Here is a 15,480-nt window from a genome sequence, read left to right as displayed (position 1 = left end):
GTTGTCGTTGAGGCTTTCGGAGGGAGGAGGAGCCCGGCGGGGACGGCTGCGGGAGCCCGCCTGGTCCCGGCCCGCGGCGCGCTCCCTGACACCCACGCCCGCAGCCCCGCGGAGCCCGGCCGCGCAGGCGCGCGCGCGCGAGCCCACATACACACACACGCACACGCACACACACGCACGCACACAGCACACCCGGGCCCGCCGCCCAGCCCTCCCCCTGGGCGGGGACCCGCCCGCCGTCAGCCTAGGTTGAGGCACCCTGCGTGTGTCTATAACTTTGTGCTGCTGCCGCGGCCGCCCTGCTCGTGGAAGGGAGGAGGAGGAATGTGGAAGGCGACGGCGCGCAGGCTGACAGGCGTTTCCTCAGGCGGGCTGCGGCGGCGGCCGGAGCGCCTCTCCTTCGCCGAGGTTGCGCGCTCCCTCCTCGCAGTGCCCCGGGCCCGCGCGGAATTGTGCGTCCTCCCCCCTCGTCCCTGAAGGGAAGGAACTGAGGTAGGCGCTGGAGCTGTGCAGCAGGGCGGTCGCCTTCCCGGTGACTCCGGATCTGCTTCCGAGCTGGGCCAGGCGCTTCCCTTTTCCCTCCCCGTGACTCGGTGTGCGCGCCCCCCTTCCCTCCCGCTAGTGTTTTTAAAGGACTTGAGTGAAGGGGGGAAAACTGTCAAGATGGCAGCAGCGGGAGCAAGGAGGTGATGAACGTGCTGGTCCGGGTTTTCTGGCAACCCGGGAGACTTGGCGCTTCCTGACCTGTTGGAAGATTTATGTTCTGACTTGCCCCCTCCCCCCCCCCGTTCTTTACTGGGAAGGGGGTGGAGGGTACAACGCCCGCGAGCAAATAAACCCCACAAAATCCCAAAGTGGTCGTTCCTGCTTGGTTCGACCCTTGGCAAACACCCGTCGAGCTGCTTGCCCCGCTGCTTCCCGTCTTGTCTTTTTTCTGGAAGTGACAAGAGCCCGTCCGCGCTCGGACCCGCGTTCGTCCTCCTGGCCCGCGGGCGAAGAGGGAAGAAGGTGGCTGCCCGCGCCGTCCCCGGACTTGGGCCCCTCGGCGGGGAGAAGGGAGTACAAGGGGGCGCGAAGGCGGCAGGGCTGGGGACGACGAGAAGAGCGGAAGACGCCACAGACTTTGGCTGCGGCGCCGCGGGAAGCACTTGAGCGGGCCCGAGCGAAACATAAACAAACGCACGCCCGCTCCAGCTCCGACCGCGGCTCGGCTGCGCCAGCCTTGGTCGCTGTCCGCTTTAAAGGCGCGGCCCGCGCCCCTCCCCCCGCCCCCGCCCCGCCCCTCCCCTCCCCCTCCCCCTCCCCCTCCCCCTCCCCTCCTCCTCCCCTTCTTCCCCGCCCAGCCACCTAGCCCAGGAGAGACCTGCAGATCTGGCGGCCCCGGCGGCGGGGGGAAGGGGCTGCCCCGTGCGAGCCCGTCGATTCGCTCCTGGCTCCCCCGCGGCCTGGCCAGGGGGCAGTGTCTGCTGCGCCAGGTTCGCGGGACGCACGTCTCCAGGTCTGCCTGTTTCTGGGAGGCGGGCGCCGTGCGGCCGGGAAGCGGCGGCTGCGGGCGCGGAGTCGTGGAGGGCTGGGCTCCAGCCCGGGATAACCAACTCTCCTTCTCTCTTCTCTCGTGCTTCCCCAGGCGGCGGCAGTAGCGGCAGCGGCGCCCCCGTCCCTCCCCCGCCGCACCCCGCCCCGGCGCGAGAGGAGAGCGCGAGAGCCCCAGCCGCGGGCGGGCGGGCGGCGAAGATGGCAGAGGCACCGGCCTCCCCCGCCCCGCTCTCTCCGCTCGAAGTGGAGCTGGACCCGGAGTTCGAGCCCCAGAGCCGGCCGCGCTCCTGTACGTGGCCCCTGCAGAGGCCAGAGCTCCAGGGGAGCCCGGCCAAGCCCTCGGGGGAGACGGCCGCCGATTCTATGATCCCCGAAGAGGAGGACGATGAAGACGACGAGGACGGCAGCGGTAGGGCCGTCTCGGCCATGGCGATCGGCGGCGGCGGGAGCCGCACACTGGGCTCCGGGCTGCTCCTGGAAGACTCGGCCCGCCTGCTGGCTCCCGGAGGGCAGGACTCCGGGTCCGGGCCAGCCCCCGCGGTGGGCGCGCTAAGCGGGGGGACGCAGTCGCCGCTGCAGCCTCAGCAGCCACTGCCGCCGCCGCAGCCGGGGGCGGCTGGGGGCTCCGGGCAGCCGAGGAAATGCTCGTCGCGGCGGAACGCCTGGGGGAACCTGTCCTACGCCGACCTGATCACTCGCGCCATCGAGAGCTCGCCGGACAAACGGCTCACTCTGTCCCAGATCTACGAGTGGATGGTGCGCTGCGTGCCCTACTTCAAGGATAAGGGCGACAGCAACAGCTCTGCGGGGTGGAAGGTGCGTACCCACCTCGGGCGGGCGGCCGGACCCGCCGGGCCTCCTGCGCAGTGCGAGACGTGCCTTCGATTCGTCGGAGCGCGCCTGCGGGCGCTGGGGAGAGGGGTTGGCACCGAAAGCCTCCGCTGTGAGGTTTCGGGGGGATCTCTGTGGCCCCCACAGGAGGGGAACCTAGGGTCGGCCGCGGAGGGTGGGGCGGGGAAAGGAGGCTTCCAAGGAAGCCTCGGGCATGGCCGGGTGAGGAGAGGGGGCAAGGGATACCGGCGAGGGAAGGATTGGCGGACAGGAGTGCGTTGCTGGATTCTCGGGACTGCACGGAGGAGGTAGGTCTGTGGCCAACTTCGAAGTAGAAATCACCGTAATGGGGATGCGGGGAGGGTTCTGCGGGTGGAGTGAGAGGATGTGGGGGAGTGTTTGGGACTCGGTGCCCCGAGGGGGTTGGATTTGTGGTTTCTAGTCCGTCACAGGAGCATGGTCGTTGTCACTAGCTGGATGAAAACCTTTGCGTCGAAGTTTCTGGCTTGTGGGTGTTAGTTCCCATAGGCACTCCGATCACATTAGAAAAAGTAGTGGTTGTAAACCTTTTAGTGGCTGGCTGTCCTTCGTTGCCTGTGTTGTCACTTTTATTCCTTAGAGATGTTTCTCCAGTAAACCTAACCCCCGAACTTGAGTTGTTCTGAGTCCTGGAACGGGCCAGCCCTACCACCTCGAGGCGAACTAGCCACACCTGCTGCTCCCGTTGAGGCCTGGACTCTGGCGCTGTTTGCCGCCCGGTCCAGGTGTGGAGGCCTGAGGCCTGGAGCTTCACCTAGGCTTTTGGGAGGGAGGTGTGGTGTCAGGGCTGGGCCGTAAAGGCTTCTACCTATAAGTGAACCAGAAGAGAGGCTCTCTCCTGTTCCTTTTCAGCCTCTTGGGGCACTGGACACGTGGTAGGGAGAGAGGTGTGGAAAGGCCTATGATGTAATGACTTCCTGCAGTTGGGCATCCAGATTAACTCCTGTGCCCCTGCTGGGCTGCTGATACCCAGCTGCTTTGCTCTTCCTGGCACCTCATCCTCCTGGCCTCTTTCCCCAAGACATGAATGTGTTAGTACCAGGCAGAGGAGTCCTGTACAGTTGGAGATACATATGGCTTATCGGTTGCTTCTATTTGCAAGTTAGCGCTTTTTTTAAAATTTTTTTTATTAGGTAGTTCCTTCCTCATTCCGTGTCTTTGGGGAGCCCTGTATCTTCCTGGGTTCCAGGAGGTGTATACAGTAAGAACAGTTTAATCTTGGTGGAGAACTGGAGCACTGGAGAGGAAACCCGTATGTGCAAAAAACTAAAGAATTTAGTGTGTTGAGTTTTAATTTGCTTAAAAAAATCCTTGCAAACAAAGTATCTGCTTTTTTTTTAAATTTCTTATGGCTAGTATTGGAGAGGACTTGTTGAGATGCTTTAAAAGCAAAACGTATGCTTTGAAATTATTCCACTTATCTGTCTCATTTCCTTTAACAAATGCCGACATTATGAATCTTACATTTGATTTAATTTTACAGCTTTGCAAAGGAATGCTAGTTGTGTGATATGAAGGCCATTTACAGAAAGCTTGAGAGTGAATTCCATTTCAAAGCAGTGCTACTGTGTTATCTTTTAAAACTGAATTTCTAAGTGAATAGTGAGGGTTAATCTCAGGGTACAGTGTCAGGAAGGGGTGAGTTTCAGGATCTAAGAAAATGGATATAGGGGTTTGGAATATATTTCGAATTTCTCAACTTGAAGTTAGTCCTGTATATTTTGAGTTTGGTTTAGAGAATCTGCTAGTTAAAAGTTAGTTAGCTAAAAGTTAATGTGGGAAATGTTTTCACTTTTCCTTTTTTTAAGTTTACCCAAGTAGTTTAATCCCACAAATAACATTTCGTTTTGTAATTAAAGGTAGTAACTGTTTAATAGCACTTGATTTTTTTTTTTTTTTTAAGATCTAGGTGAGAAAGTAGTATTACCAAAAGTAGCCATGAATTGTGATTCGGTTAATTATATTTTCATGTAACTTGCAGGACTTGCAGTAGAGATTTTGGGCCCAGTCCTAAACTTTGTGGTTTTATGTCCTTAACCTTTTCTTTTGGTCTCATGGTTTCTTTTTTCTTCTCTGCTATCTCGTTTCTCTCTCTCTCTTTTTTTTTTGTTGAGGTATAGTCCACACACAATGTTAAATTAGTTTCCATTTCATTTTTTTTAACTAAAACTTATGAAATATTGTAAATTGAAATTCAAGCCTTAGTATTTGTAATACAGGACATGAAGTAAAATATTTTTGTATTTTGTGTAAATAGAATTATTTTTACTTTAAGATTTTACATCATTTCTATTTCTGAGTATCACATAGCCGCTAATCCTTGAAGACTATGGGGATATAATTTAAAGAGTTTTTGTAAGATGACCTTCATCAAAAGATGCACCCGTGCAGGAACTTCCAAATCTTTGATGATGGAGAAAGCCCTTTGAAACTGGGGCTGGTTTCATATTCTGATTATGACTAATAGCCAACCTTTTTTTTGTGCTTGTGGTTTAGTGGGGGTGGAAGAAGAGGGAGAAGGGAGAGGTCAGGAGCTAATTGTGACCCATTTCCATGCGTCCGAGTTTCAGGAGTCAATTCCTATCATGATTAGTCATTTTGAGAGCATGCATGTGCATTTAAACCACACTGCTTTCATTCTGAGTTATGCATTAGGGTTTTTGACTTCTAAAAATGTCTAGAATTCAGGTTAACCTCTGTTAGCCCTGTGTGCCCATAGCTACAGTGTGCAGGGTTTAGGCCTTACTTCTTTTGTGGCTTTTTGGACTGTTGCATTATGAGATCCTGTCACCAGAATTATCACCCTAAGACTAGAGAATAAAAGAATTAGAAAAGAGGCCTTGAAGATCAGAATTAGGACTAGTGGTTTGAAGCCATGGTTATTTGGATCACCTTGGAGCTTTTAAAGACTACCAATACTTAGAGAATCAGTTTTAATTGGGTTGGTCTGGGACTTAGCATTGGTGTTTCTTTTTTGTTTTATTTTTGTTTTTTAAGTTTCTTAGGTTATTCTGATGTAGAGCCAGGATGAGGTTTGCTGAGATAGTTCAACTCCCTTATTTTAATGGTGAAAATCCTGGTTCTTCAAGTTAAGGACTTCTCTAAGATCACACAGCTAGTTAGAGAGGTAATTAGTAGCTGCAGTTTTGGAGATCTTTATTCTTTATCACACTGTTTTCTTCTTCAAATTGACCTATTTTTTTTTAAAGGTTTTTCAAATAGTCTTACATAAGTAGAAGATGCTTTCCTGAAAAGCATATTTGCCTCTCAGTCTAAAAATGTCTTGGTTATTAGTTCAGCGTCAGAAAGACGAATATTGATGGAGGCTGATGAGTTTATCACATTTTTGTATAACCATCCACTGTCTATCAGTACGGGTACTTAGGAACTATGAAGTGATAGAGGTGGCAGAAAAGATAGCATTTTAACAAAAGGAGGAAGTTCTTGGTTAACTTAGGTTTGTCAGATACATATTGTGCCAGAGAGAAAGGTGGTGGCTATCTCACAGGTTCCCTTACCTCAGGCATTAAAGTAGACATGAATAGTCAGATGTGGTTAAGAGGGGAAAAGGTTACATTTCCTTTAATTCGGATTAAGTTTACTTGCACCACACCACCCCTAATTCAACTGCTGTGGTCTCTCAGTTCCTCCTATTGTGGGACAGACCTCTAGGATTCCAGGGTTTACCTGTTAGGGCCTATTTATCACTGTTCATCTCCTCACACCCACACACCTGCATTTCCCAGGAGATTAGGACACGATTATATTAGGCAGCCATGTGTTTCCATGCTGTTTCTCACAATTTCATAAATGTAGGATCCTGTGCATGTGACTTCTCCTGCTGCTGTGGATGTCTTCTTTCATGTGAGAACGTGTGCTTTTACAGCTTCTTCCCAGGATAAAAAGATGAGGGCCTACCTGCCACATAATGCCTGTTGATGTTCTCACTGTTCTCATTCTTTAGATTAATGCATCCAGTTCCTTCCCAACACACTGTATTAAGAAAATGTTATTTTACCTGCAACTTTCATGCCTAAAAATATGTTTTTAAAATTTCAAAATGACAGAGTTGTGATAATTCCATGTTGGCTTGTAATTTTGGCCTCCATCACCTTTTGGAGTAACTAACCAAAGGGCCAGTCATGGTCGTGTGTAAGGAATCCGTCTTCTGCTTGGCCCATGTTGCCAAAATGCTGTTTTGTAATTTCCTTTGGCAGTACTGTCTTCGCCAGTGATTCTCAACGAATATACTTCCTCATCCTACAGCAGCAGTACACTAGGGGGACTGTTTTTCCTCTTTTTCAAAGCTGTGTCATCGACCTATGAAATGAAGAAATTGGCCCTTTTAAACTTTGATCAGTGAGCCGTATGTAGGAGAGAGACTCTTTAAAAAAGAAGCTGTTTGTTTTGATATGTTTATCTCCTTAGAAAATGAAATGAAACTATGCAAACTTATTTTTAGGAGATTTTAGGAGGGTTCTATTTTAAGAGAATGACACCGTAGAAGAACATCTTGTAGTTAAACTTTTTAATACGTATGATTCTTACTTAAAACCTGCAAGATATTTTTATTTGGAAAATTAATATAGAGTCCATGTCTCACTGAAAAGTCATTTATTTGGTCTGGAAAAAGTTTAGCAAATACCATCCATCCAAAGATCTTCATAAAAATGTGAAGGTAAGACTGTTTCAGTCTGTACATTCTGGCAGGGCACGCTGCTTACCCATTGCTTACCAGATTAGATTCCTAGGGCTAGAGAGAACATAGAATTTATTTTGTTTTCATATCTTGCCATCTTGCCTGTGGGGAACAGACTCCTCATTTTTCTCCTGACCTTTTCCTGTATCACAAGTCCTGAAGAGCCACTTTGCCTCTTTGCTGCTATAGAAGGAGCTCAGAATGACATATATGGGTGGATTTAATCTCTCTGTCTATATAGGTAGATGTGGATTAGTATCAATGGACATTATAGCTGGTATACAATACAGTAAGTGACTACAGATTAGAAAGAGCAAACCTTTTTAACTGTTTTCATCACATTCCATTTTATTCATTCAACAAATACTTATCAAAGGCATATGGTTCACAGGGCATTCTGCTGGGTCTCAGGGATATAGTAGTAGCACGAGGCAGATGAGGTTCCAGTTCACAGGATTCAGGTTCTGTTGGTGGAAGACAGAAAATAAACATGCAAATCTGTGTTCTGTGGATTTGTCATTGTCATTCTCTTTGCCTTTTTTCACGTCTGTACTTCTGCATTCCTCGATATTTCACCTCTCTGCAGAGAAGTTACTGGCAAAAGGCAAAGTTGGTGTTGAACTCTGGTTGGAACTGGTCTTTAATTCTCTGCAGATCATTTTCAGCTTGCTTTGGAGATGCAGGGCCGCTTAACATGGCTCTTGTAGTTCGGGTCTGTTTGGGAGAAGCTGGGGCTTTCCCAGGGTCATCTGGATTAGAGCACACCTGTGGTCCTAGCCTGATCTGGGGTCTCCAGTTCTGTCTTGTGGGGCCTGGTATAAGAGTGGCCTCCCTCTGGAGTGGAGGTGGAGCCTTGATACAGCTGACTCATTCACATTGCTTCTTGCCTCAAATTTAGAACTAAAAGAGGTTTTAGAGATCATCTAACTACTTCATTTTACAGGTGAGGAAGCAGGACAAGAGCATGTGAGTGACTGGCTCAGGAGCCTACAGCTAGCAGAGATGGAGCTAAGAGTGTGTCCGCATGAGCCCTAGGCAGCACTGTTCTGTACTGTCTGCTGTTAACCATTGTGGTTTCACAGCTGTTTGTGTCAGTGCCTCCATTTCTGCAAACTCTTACTTCATTTGCTCGCCTCTGCTTCCCCTCCTCCCTCCTTTAGGCTGGCTCATGCTAGAGTAGCTGCGTTGGCTTTTTAGCATGTCCATCAGTGTTCTCAGCTAACCTTGCTGAAAAAGCCATCTGTCTTAAGCCCACCCCACCCTACCATGCCCAACCGTGACTCCCACCTATTTCTTTTTGTCATTTTTCTGTGACTCCTGTATATTCCCAAGGACAGTGTAAGAGCCTCCAAAGCATGGAATGTGTCTACCAGACAAAACCATTTCTGATCCTCGGAGCTGTTCTTTGAATCATTATGTCCTCAGCCCATAAAGATAGCCTTGTTCTGGGACTCTGACACTGAAAGGAGATGATGTGATTCGGGAGTGAAGTGACATCATGTGTAGAGTCTTTTGAATACTTACAGCTATGAAGTCTTGGCCTCCTAGCATTAATGTTGATAGGATATAGTATAATTATGAAAGGATGCTCTGCTATCCAAGGCATTTCTTGCAGTGTCTTGTTTCCTAGTGTTCCTTGTGTCCTCGTCCCTGAAAACTTCATTAGTGCCGGTCACTACCCATCATAGAAACTGAGGAAAACCTTGATCTAGGAATGACTTCATTTAGAGAAAGTTGAAATCAAGTCTGTTTTCTGTGTGTGTACCCCACCAATGCTGCATCAATATGCACTGTCTAGAAAGATTCATCATAGGATTGTTCAGTCCAAAATTCACTTACCCACTTCTTATAGGAGCAAAACTGTTGTGTAAAACTAAGTTGTCCGTGATGTTCTGCATTTGAAAGGAGAAGTCCCAGAGGTACTTGAAGTTTTATGTCCATGGATTGGAAAATAGAAGTCACATATGAGGAGGAAGAGACAGCAAGCACTCTCTGAGATGCATCTTTTCAAAGCCAGTCTGTAACTCTTCCGAGTTAAGAGTTTTCTAAGTAAGTGGTTAGGCTGTGATTATGTTAGAAGACCCCAATTCTGATGGCGTCATTACTGACAGACTCAGTATCTTTAACCATTTAATTCTTAACCAAAGAACCTTCATTTCTTAGTATCACAATTTCCCCAATTGGAAAAAGTACAGTAGCAGGCATCCATAGAATATTGTGATGTATCACTCCTTCTTGATAAAACACAAGTGTATGATTGGTGCATGTTTCAAGCTGGGCTTTTCCAGAGAGTGTGTCTTTCACTTTCTACTCAGACTTTTTTTTTTTTTTTTTTTTTTTTAATCTTGGGACTTTTTCTTTGCAGTTTGTCAGTTACTGTTATGGGATAACATAAAGCGAAATGGACTGGTTTCCCTTATGGGCTATGGCCCTTCCAGTAATTTGCTACTCTAGTAATTGCCTATGATGAAGAAGCCAGGTAATCTTCTAGGGGCTCACCATACCTGGGTGTCCAGATGCACCCTAGTCCTGTAGTGGAGAGGTGCGAAGGAAAAGAGCAAGGAAGAGTTGTGGTACACTTGTAGGGGCAAGGCTGATGCAAGAAGTGACTTCTGCTCCAAATGGAATGCATTAGCTTTCCTTTGGAGTAAATCTAAATCCAACAGAGATGCCTTTGGCAGATTTTAGTAGTTGTTTTGGAATTACTTACTTCTTTGAAGACCTTTGCATGTGTGTGTTGGGAAAGAATCCACATAGCTTTCCCCCCCGCCCCAAGATTTTATTTATTTATTTGACAGAGAGAAACAGCAAGAGAGGAAACACAAGCAGAGGGGGAGTGGGAGAGGGAGAAGCAGGCTTCCTGCCCAGCAGGGAGCCCGACCCCAGGACCCTGGGATCATGACCTGAGCCGAAGGCGGGTACTTAATGACTGAGCCACCCAGCTGCCCCCACATCATATCTTTCATTGTGTTTTAGATGTCTAGTGAAATTAATAACTTGGCTCCTGAAGCCATTGATAATTTACTGTAAATTCAGAGCCAGCAGAGGGAGTACACAAGTCTTTAAGCTCATCTCAAGTATTTTTTCCCCAGAAAGCTAAAATAATACCTTGATTAAAATAAAAAGAACTGTTGATATATAGTGGTTTCATTTAGGTTTATATCCTTACTAGAAAAGGATAATTTGGGGAGGGGCGTGTTAAAAATCTAAGGTAATTTTTTTTTTTTTAAAGGAAACCTTGGTCTTCTGAGACCCATGGTCTGCTTTCCATCCCCAAATAGTTAAATGAAAGCACTTTCAACTGAAAAATATCCTTCCCTGTCTTTCATCTTTTTTGGTGTGAGTGTTTATACACAGTACCAGATTTTTCAGAGTATGTCAAGTGTCTGGGCTAATGGAATGTTGTTTTTTAGTGCTATTTTGAATGGGACTTTTTGTGTGTGTGTGTGAAGATTTTATTTGAGAGAGTATGTGCATGTGAGTTTAGGGGGGCAGGGGGAGAGAATCTTTCAGGCAGACTCCCCGCTGAGGGTGGAGCCCATCTCGGGGCTCCATCCTGAGACCCGTGAAATCATGACCTGAGCCGAAACCCAAGATTTGGACACCCAACTGACTGAGCCACCCAGGTGCCCCTTGAATAGGACTTTTGATATTTTCTAAGACTTCACAGATTCCCACAGGTGAGAGAAGGGCAAAGGTACATTATTTCTAATTGAGATTGGAAGTAGTCCACTGGTGATTATAACTTTGAAATTTTTTTTTTTTTAAGATTTTATTTTTCGACAGAGAGACAGCGAGAGAGGGAACACAAGCAGGGGGAGTGGGAGAGGGAGAAGCAGGCTTCCCGCTGAGTGGGGAGTCTGACGCAGGGCTCGATCCCAGGACCCTGGGATCATGACCCGAGCCGAAGGCAGATGCTTACGACTGAGCCACCCAGGCGCCCCCCCCCCCTTTTTTTTTTTAATATCTCTGTAATGCTGTGATTTGTTATCTTCCACCTTGCCTTATATTTTGTAGTGGTGATTTCTTTTTTTAAAAGATTTATTTATTTATTTGAGAGAGGGTGAGAGAGCTTGTGTGTACCCATGTGCCTGTGTGTGATGGAGGGGAGGGGCAAAGGGAGAGGGAGAGAGAAACATAAGCAGACTCCATGGCAATTGAGAAGTCCCATCTCATGACCAGGAAATCATGACCTGAGCCCATACCAAGAGCTGGAAGCTTAACCAAGTTGGCCACCCAGGTGCCCCATTGTGGTGGTTTATTTTAATTTGGGAGTTGTACTGGGTTGAATAGTATCCTCCTAAATTCATGTCCATCTGGAACCTCAAAATGTGACCTTATTTGAAAATAGGGTCTTTTAAGGGGTAATTAGTTAAAATTAAGTTATATTGGATTAGGGTGGGCCCCAAATCCAATGACTACTGTCCTTGAGAGGAGAGGACAACTAAGATGCACTAGGTGCTGAGAGGTCTACATGAAGACTGTGGCAAAGGTTGGAGTGATGCAGTTACTAGCCAAGGGCACCAGGCATTGCCGGGAGCCACCTGAAGCTAAGAAGAAGCCAGGAAGGGATCCCCCACCCAGCCTTTAGAGGGAGCATGGCCCTGCTGACAGCTTGACCCTGCTGACACCTTGATTTTGGATTTAAAGCCTCTAGACCTCTAGCACTGAGAGAATAAATTTTTGTTTGAAGACCCTGAATTTGTTACGGTAGCCTTACAAAACAAATAACAAGAGCCTAGAGATGAAAGAGGGGGACAGGCAGGGTTGCAGATAGAGAAGACGAATACAGAATTTTATTTATTTTATTATTGAGATATAATTGACCTATAACATTGGTTTCAGGTGTACAACATGCTGATTCAATTTTTGTGTATGTCACAAAATGTTCAGAACAGTAAGCCTACTTAAGTTAATGTCCGTCAGCACACATAGTTACAAATTTCTTTTTTTCTTGTAATTAGAACTTTTAAGATCTAGTCTCTTTGATAACTGGAAGTTTGTGCCTTTTGACAGCTTTCACCCATTCTGCCTGCCCCCCGTCTTCCAATTTTTTTAGATTAAAATGTTAATCATTCACAGGCTGCCTTATGGTAGTTTAAATTTGTACTTCGGGGTGCCTGGGTGACTGCCTTCGGCTCAGGTCATGATCCTGGAGTCCTGGGATCGAGTCCCACATCGGGCTCCCTGCTCAGTAGGGGGTCTGCTTCTCCCTCTGACCCTCTTCCCTCTCATGCTCTCTGTCTCTCATTCTCTCTCTCAAATAAATAAATAAAATTTAAAAAAAATTTAAATTTGTACTTCATCCTGCTTGGCAGGACAGAAGGGAGGCATGAATACACCTGATTTCCTAGTTAGAACTACTAGAATTTGGGGCGCCTGGGTGGCTCAGATGGTTAAGCGTCTGCCTTTGGCTCAGGTCATGATCCCAGGGTCCTGGGATTGAGTCCCACATCAGGCTCCCTGCTCAGCAGGGAGCCTGCTTGTCCCTCTGCCTCTCTCTCTGTCTCTTATGAATAAATAAATAAAATCTTAAAAAAAAAGAACTACTAGAATTTGTTCTTCCCTCCCATTTCTAATGTGTCCTGGGCTCCCCCTCATACCACCTCCCCTCTTCCCGTTATTGAATTTATTTCTTGGCCTATTTCTTGAAGCTAGTGGAATGGCTGTACTTGTGGAGTGTGGGCTTGAGGTTTACACTGCCCCCCCCCACCATGAGTTATGGCTGAGAGCTTTGGTCTAGAACAAGTCTTTGAGGGGAGAGAGGAGCCTAGTGTCCTCAGCAGAAGGATAGTGTTGAAGAAGAATCCTTTCTTCCCTGTCATGGCTTGAGAGGGTAGAATCCTATCAGATTCATTGTCATTGGTTATGGTAGTAAGGGTAATCCAAAATCTCTCTGGAGTCCCTTTAGCTCCTCCTGTGCTTGGTTCAGGGACTTTCAAAGTCTCTCACACCTGAGGCTTCAGGCTCATGTCTCCTCTGTGTACATTTATGTCCAAAAAACCAGCCATCCTGATTTAGCATAGAACACAGAGTGGTTGTCCTCATAGAAGTGGCAGCTGACCTAGAGTATAGGCGTAAGAATAGATGAACAATGTAGATAGTACCAAAAATAGAGAGATATATTTGGTTGCTTGATTTATATCAAACAGAGTAAATGATGTTGAAGAAATACATCAAAGACATTGAATCAAGTAATTTGATGTCCATAATGGAAAAAAAAATGAACTTGATACCTGTCTTGCACAATTTGGTGTAATTGACACAACTTAGTTCATAGACATAACTGCAAAAAGAAAAAAAAAACTAAAAGTAGCAGTAGATATTTTCTAGGTACCTGGTAGGTGTTTGGGTTGAATTGTTCTGAAGTATTTAGGAATCAGAATTGCACTGTTTAATTTTATATTTCAAAATGATATTTTTGGGAAGGGGAGCCAGGATGATTTTTACAATAAAAAGGACTCTACACAATCACATTTTCAGGCCTAGGTATAATAATTATAATAGTAGCTATGATTTATTGAACACTAAGCACCAAATGATCATTTAGGTTTTTACATCTAATGTTGATCTTGCGTGATAGGCATTTCATGTAAATCCCAATTTAAAGACCAAGAAATGGTTCAAAGAACTTATTTGGGATCAGACTCAGGTTTCTTTGACTCTGGAACTTTTGCCTTTTCTGCTACACTCTACTGATTTCTGGAGTGCAGGTGGACTTTGGGTTGGGTGGGGGGTGTATAACAATAAAATTAAATAGCTGCCATTTCATTTATTTACATTATTCATTTGGTGGGGAGGGTTGAGTTTTTATGTGTTTTTTGATTTAGGTAAATTTGACGCATAACGTTAACTTCGGGTGTATAACATGATTCAGTACTTGTATATATTGCAAAGTGATCACCACAGAGAGTCTAGTTAACCTCCATCACCACACATAGTTACAGAATTTTTTTTTTCTTGTGATGAGAACTTTTAAGATTTACTCTCCTGGCAACTTTCAAACCTTCAGTACAGCATTATTAACTCTAGTCACCATGCTGTATTTTCCATTCCTGTGACTTTATTATAACTGAAAGTTTGTACTTTTAGAAAACAGCTGCCATCTTAAAAGTTTCTGTGTGCCACATCTTTGCATATATTACCACTAACCCTCATAGTAATTCTCCAGAATACTGTTCTGAATGCTCATCTTCTGATCTTTGGCTGACGGAGGTAACACCTCTTTGTGTGCTGCTAGGGGAGTGGACTTGGACCCAGGATGTAGGCTCCTTTCCTTGATTTTTATTAGCTAATAACTTGAGAATTGAGTCCATGCCTGGCTTTTAGTGGGAGAGTAGAAGAAGCCTAAGAATTCTGTCAAAAACCTGCTGGTTTGGCTATTCTCGTTTTTTTTTTTTTTTTAAGATTTTATTTATTTGACAGAGAGAGGGAGAGCAGGAACACAAGCAGGGGGAGAGGGAGAGGGAGAGGGAGAAGCAGGCTTCCCACTGAGCAGGGAGCCTGATGTGGGGCTTGATCCCAGGACCCTGGGACCATGACCTGAGCTGAAGGCAGATGCTTAAGGACTGAGCCACCCAGGTGCCCCGGGGATTCTCATTTCTGATAGGTCACTTCCTTGCATGGCCATGGTTTACTCTGGGTCAGATACAAAGTGTACTATTTAGTACTAATAGAGTGATACATAGTGTGTAGAAATACTTTGGGTTGGGCTGTTATCTCTGGCAAATTTCTGCTTTGGGAGAACAGGATGTCTGTGCTTCTATATTGTAGGCTTTAGGCAGGTAGATGAATGGAGACAGGACCACCAAGAAAAATGGATTTTGGGGGAAAACAATTTATAAGAAGTTCCTGGCAGAAGTTTGTCTGCCAAATCAGATCTCATTACTAAAGGGATTAAAATATTTTGTGATTGACTCTTTGCAGTGCAGTTACTGTTGGGTTTAAAGGCAGGTTGCCAAGACAGAGACAGAAAATGTTGCATAATGCAAGGTGCTGGCCAGGTTAAAGTGTTGATCTCTACTGAAAAGTTTACTGCTTTTATCTTCAAGATAAAGATATGTATGGGTAGGACCTAAAATGATGGTTTTAATTGGCCCAGGGAATGCAGTATTCATGCGCCCTAAGATAAAACATGGCTAGCAGAATACTAATCCTATGTGTGTTGGAAATAACTTAAGAACTCTCAGTTTCGTGGTAAAGATAGGTGAGCAGTGTCTGGATAGTGCCCAGAAGATAGACTGAAACACTATGATAAATGTGGAGCAGGCAAACTGGTTCTGCCTGATAACTGAATGTAGCCAGGGTGCTGGGGAGGGAGGGTGATGGGCCTGGAGGCAATTGCAATAGAAGGTGGCAGTGGCTACAGTGGACTT

The 15,480-nt window shown here is 46.3% G+C and overlaps 1 protein-coding gene across 3 annotated transcripts in view; it reads left to right on the top strand.

Moving 5' to 3' along the window:
* Positions 1 to 260: 260 nt before the first annotated feature.
* The window catches only part of FOXO3 (forkhead box O3), a 130,259-nt gene continuing 115,039 nt past the window's right edge, over positions 261 to 15,480 (top strand). The window contains exons 1-2 of one of the 3 annotated variants that reach the window (XM_028104268.2): positions 261 to 492; positions 1,628 to 2,352. In XM_028104268.2, the coding sequence (XP_027960069.1) occupies positions 1,735 to 2,352 (618 nt within the window). In that variant the 5' untranslated portion in view covers positions 261 to 492; positions 1,628 to 1,734. Of the gene's footprint in view, positions 493 to 1,355; positions 1,499 to 1,627; positions 2,353 to 3,451; positions 3,659 to 15,480 lie in introns of those variants that run through there. The other 2 variants (XM_028104269.2, XM_088023898.1) reach the window with 2 other exon arrangements.

The sequence above is a fragment of the Eumetopias jubatus genome, unplaced genomic scaffold (genome assembly GCF_037043125.1).
Source record: "Eumetopias jubatus isolate StellerSeaLion01/CBP00866 unplaced genomic scaffold, mEumJub1_p1.0 scaffold_6, whole genome shotgun sequence".
In the NCBI taxonomy this organism is placed as follows: domain Eukaryota; kingdom Metazoa; phylum Chordata; class Mammalia; order Carnivora; family Otariidae; genus Eumetopias; species Eumetopias jubatus.
Note: the sequence above shows the minus strand (reverse complement) of the source record. Positions and strands in the feature narration are given on the sequence as shown.